The sequence below is a fragment of the Brassica oleracea genome, chromosome C2 (genome assembly GCF_000695525.1).
Source record: "Brassica oleracea var. oleracea cultivar TO1000 chromosome C2, BOL, whole genome shotgun sequence".
In the NCBI taxonomy this organism is placed as follows: domain Eukaryota; kingdom Viridiplantae; phylum Streptophyta; class Magnoliopsida; order Brassicales; family Brassicaceae; genus Brassica; species Brassica oleracea.
The window spans coordinates 28606242-28610746 of record NC_027749.1 but is presented as its reverse complement, the minus strand read 5'-3'; the positions used below and the strand labels follow the sequence as shown (position 1 = coordinate 28610746).

At 37.5% G+C, this 4505-nt stretch overlaps 1 protein-coding gene across 1 annotated transcript; it reads right to left on the bottom strand.

Annotated features, from left to right (window-relative positions):
- Positions 1-252: 252 nt before the first annotated feature.
- On the bottom strand, positions 253-2675 carry LOC106325005 (protein S-acyltransferase 18). Its single transcript, XM_013763024.1, has 9 exons — positions 2542-2675; positions 2346-2459; positions 1936-2271; positions 1801-1869; positions 1650-1721; positions 1440-1568; positions 1271-1351; positions 1014-1184; positions 253-919 (listed from the first exon to the last, which is right to left on the bottom strand). Exons 1-9 carry the CDS (start codon positions 2587-2589, stop codon positions 410-412), a joined length of 1530 nt encoding a protein of 509 aa, XP_013618478.1. The 5' UTR covers positions 2590-2675; the 3' UTR covers positions 253-409.
- Between the last annotated feature and the right edge of the window lie 1830 nt (positions 2676-4505).

Sequence of the window (4505 nt, the reverse complement as noted above, 5' to 3'; positions counted from 1 at the left end):
CGTTTAATGAAATGGTTAATTTCGTATTAAAAAAACTCAAAGGTAAATTTGAACAAATTTATAGACCCAAAAGTACAAGGAAACAAATTCATTCCTAAAATATGGCCCAATTAGCCAAATTTCCTAAACAACCATTGTTTTACATCTCATAAACATATATGTACACTCTATAAATGTTGAACAAGGCGAGGCAAATTCATTCCTAAAATATGGTCAAATTAGCCAAATTTCCTAAACAACCATTGTTTTACATCTCATAAACATATATGTACACTCTATAAATGTTGAACAAGGCGAGGCAATAGTTTAATCAGATCTTAAATATTTCCCAGAGACTGAGAACAATGACAACCAATAAAACATGTAATCAACAACAACCAGAAACAACACTTTGTCTTTTTTTTTTTCTTCATCTTGGTGATGCTTCACTTCCATCTTGCTTTATCACAGAACACAGAACTTGCCTTGAGATGTAACTTTCAAGCTCTTTAGATACTTCAGTTAGCTTCAAGTCAAAGTTACTCCTGTATTTTTGTTTGGGAGATGGCACATTGGTAGAAGAAGAGCCTGAGAACCTTCTTCGTGGGCTAGAAAACTTCCCTGGTGAGACATGAAGTTTAACCGCTCCAGGTATTGATGGTTGTAACACACTGTTGTTATTGTCTGGATCTAACAAAAGTCCAAACTTCGTCTCTAATGGAAGTGGCTTAAGTGAATCTTCTCCGGACTCGGAAACTGGTTTAGTCTTCCTCAGTCTCTCCCTTGCTTTCTCAGCTGCTTGTAGCGCCTTTTCACTGCTTAGAGTGATCAGTTTCCATGGGTTTATGGTTACATGAAAGCCCGGTTTCTTGTTGGTCAGCGTGGAAGAAGGTGAACGCCCATCTCCTTCTACTTTTATGGATAGTCTCTTCTGATGATTCTGCCAATTAAAAAAAAAAACACAGAATATAATCTATGAAAAGGTGCCAACAAAAGAAGCACAAAAGAGTTATGATCTCTTTGGTTATATTCACCTCATTAGTTTTACTGCACATGAACTTGGAGATTAATGTTTGTCTTGGTCTTTCAGGTGAATCAAAATCTGAGCTTTCATCAGAAGATGAATCCAATCCATCAAAAGGGTCCACTTGTGTAAACTGATTCTCCTCCCTCATTGCTAATATATAGTCATATGTTCTCATCCCCTGGCAAGTATTTGAGCACTAAAATGTCATAAGAAAGAAAACTACAAACAGAATCATCCTGCTAGCTAGGAACTGTAAGAGTTAACCTTTCTTATTAGAACCACATGGAAGAGGAAAAGCTGTCCCATAGCTGCCGAGCCGTAAGCCGTTAACAAAACCAACATAACCTGTTAAAAAATATAAACTTGATAAGCATAAAGAAGCTGCATTAGCTTTAACGAGAGAGAAGCATATGTATAAAGAAAGAAACTATACAGATATTGTAGCAAGAACCCATCTAGGGAACTCTACATGTAGCCTTCTCTTCAATTCGGTTTCGACCCCTTTTTTGTCCACAAAACATCTGACAAATACGGCAACAGCTGATCCCCCTTCAATCATTAACTGTTGCAACAACAAAAAAAGCTAGTCAATATCATAAACTTTAAGTAGTTGAAAAGAGAGAGGCAGGCAATACACACACACCATGAGCAAGACGAAAACCATCAGGAGTATGAAAGTGGTGTAATTCCTTTTCCCAACGCAGTTGTTAAGCCACTAATTTACACAAAAGAAAACTTTTATATCAGTGGTCCAAAACAGAACAAGAGTATTAAGAAACTGTAAAGAAACATACACTGCAATGGTGATCAAACCCTTCAACACACCGGTTACATGTCCTGCAATGCTTACTGCTGCGTTTAACCTAGAACAATCAATATAAGGACTTAGCCCCTCTCACATGTCAATATATATATACACATTACTTTACCTCTAAATCACAAAGTGAGCAATAAGAGATATCATCTTCCTCCTCTTTAGGGTCTGGTGTAACAGCGTCATCTTTCATGACAAGTGGAAACGGAAGAAGCGGTTCAAGCTGCACGCTGCTTTTCCACGGATCCAAATACGTCCGTCTTATAAAGTTCCTCAAGATCTTCCTCTCTAGCCTCCTGAAAAACCTCACAACGACTTGGCTCAAAACAACCTTCACTCTCAGCTTCATCAGCACTCCTTTCGATTTCGCCCTTCTCCTCTTCTTAGCACTAGTCTTATCCGTAGGATCAATCGCCGTGCACCTAACGAACAGAGCTATAACCGAACCCGCCTTGAAAACAACAAAAACCCTCAATCACTTTCGAGATTCTATTACAACAAAACCACTTTTTTTTTTTAACTTACCACAAAAGAGAAGAGCGAGAGAAGCGTGATGATAGCTATTCGATTCCCGAGAAAGAAGCCGAGGAAGACATAGAAAGATGCGACCAGAACACTAAAGATAACAGCTCCTACGATCTGCACCAAAGCTCAAAATTCTATTCAATCAAGATATTCAGCTCGATAGATCAAGAAGAAAGAGATTGATTGATTTCTAAACCTGTAATGTGTGAAAGGGTCTTTGCCAGCCATGGCGCCGTCTCGTCATGGTAGATCTTCACCGCAAGCTAATAGATCTTACTCGAAACCTTCACGAGCTTATAGATATGAACAAGACAAAAAGACTTTTGTAATAATTAATTAAATTTAATAATTTTTGTCTTCTCAGGATGATGATGATACCACCCAACGGTCGGGTTTTCGAAATTTGAAGTAACGCTCGGATCTTTACTTTTAGCGATCGGACGGCTGTTGTTAATTAGGCCTTTTAACATGACTGTTTCAGTTTGGCCCATTTATGTTTTGAAACGATATTAGGCTTCTGTAGAATCCAAATAATCCAAGTCTATTAAAATAAAAATCATAATGCCCTATTTTTTTTAGTTTGGACCTTCCCTTAGAAAGTCATAATTTTAAATAAGTGTATTATTTTATTTATTTAACTATACATTTTATTTTAAGCTAACATTAAAAAGCTTAATTAATTAAAACCACCAACTTCCCAATATTTTAGAGATTTCTTACAAATATAATTTAAGAATAGCAACAATTAGTACAAATATAAATATTAAAACATGAGTACAAATAGTAATTAATCTTTAATTTTTTTTTTAATATTTACAAAGAATTGCCACTTTGTTGTAAATAGAGAGTTTAGAAATATAATATTTTTCTATGTTTTTATTAATGATCAAGGGGTTCCTTTATATAAGGATTACAAAATGAAGATAAATGGAAATTATCCAAAACCTAAACTCACTAGGATTAAAAAAAACTACTAATACATAATAATGAAAAGATTACATCTACTGGAAAAAGGAAAGGGTTTCCTTTTCTCCAAGCTTTGTGCCCGCATCTCTCTCTCTCCTGAAGTCGGCTCTCTCTCTCCTCTCTCCTCTCTCTAGGGCTTCGGCTATCTCTCCATCTTCTAGGTATTGGGCCGGTCTTGGGCAAGACCTGGTTAATGGCAATCCACTCCATGATTTATAACACTCCCCTTTGGATGCCATAACCATACAGGATCTGTAGTACTCCCCCTTGGATGCCATAACCATCCACTCCATGATTTATAACACTCCCCTTTGGATGCCATAACCATACAGGATCTGTAGTACTCCCCCTTGGATGCCATAACCATCCACTCCATGATTTATAACACTCCTCCTTGGATGCCATAACCATACAGGATCTGTAGTACGCTTCATGTTACCTCATTAAAACCTTATCAGGAAAACCCAGTGAGACAAAACCATGATGAAGGAAAAAGAGTACAACACGCACTACTCCCCCTGATGTGAACCTCAGTGTAGGTTCTACATTCTACGCATCTTGGTGCGTGATATTTCCTGTATGTATAGGATGACAGTTATCGGCCAGTTTCATTACTGAACCGTAATTAGACCACTTCGACTTCTTAGGTCGTTTCTCATGTCCTTTGACATCGAGTGTCCCGGTAAAGCATATGTGCTAAGCAATGTGAATCACATTGTCCTCGGAGATCACTATTGGGTCTTTGCAAATCGTGTTTGCATATGTCCATAGTCTAGACGTGATTGTCTATTGTTAACTCTTTACTTTGATCGGAGAAAATAAGTACTTATGGACAATGTACTAGACATGGTTATCATGAACCTATGTCTCGATCTGGCCGATCCATGTTTGGGTCATAGACCTCGTCTATACATGTCCACTACTTGTCTCATGAGTGTTCAAGATCAATGATCATTGATGTGAGTTTATAATATCTTATTATGGCTCTGTGGCCGAACACTCTTCATGTATCTCACATGTGGACATCGATATTTCTTGCTTTAGGTAGTACGATATCTATCTCGGATATTGTAGTCCTTTATCCATCTCTTGACGGTGTCTCATGACCTCTGTTGCTGTGGATTATATCACACACTGAAATATATATTATTAGGTCATAGATCTCGGCTCTCACAAGCTTATGTATTACACTAC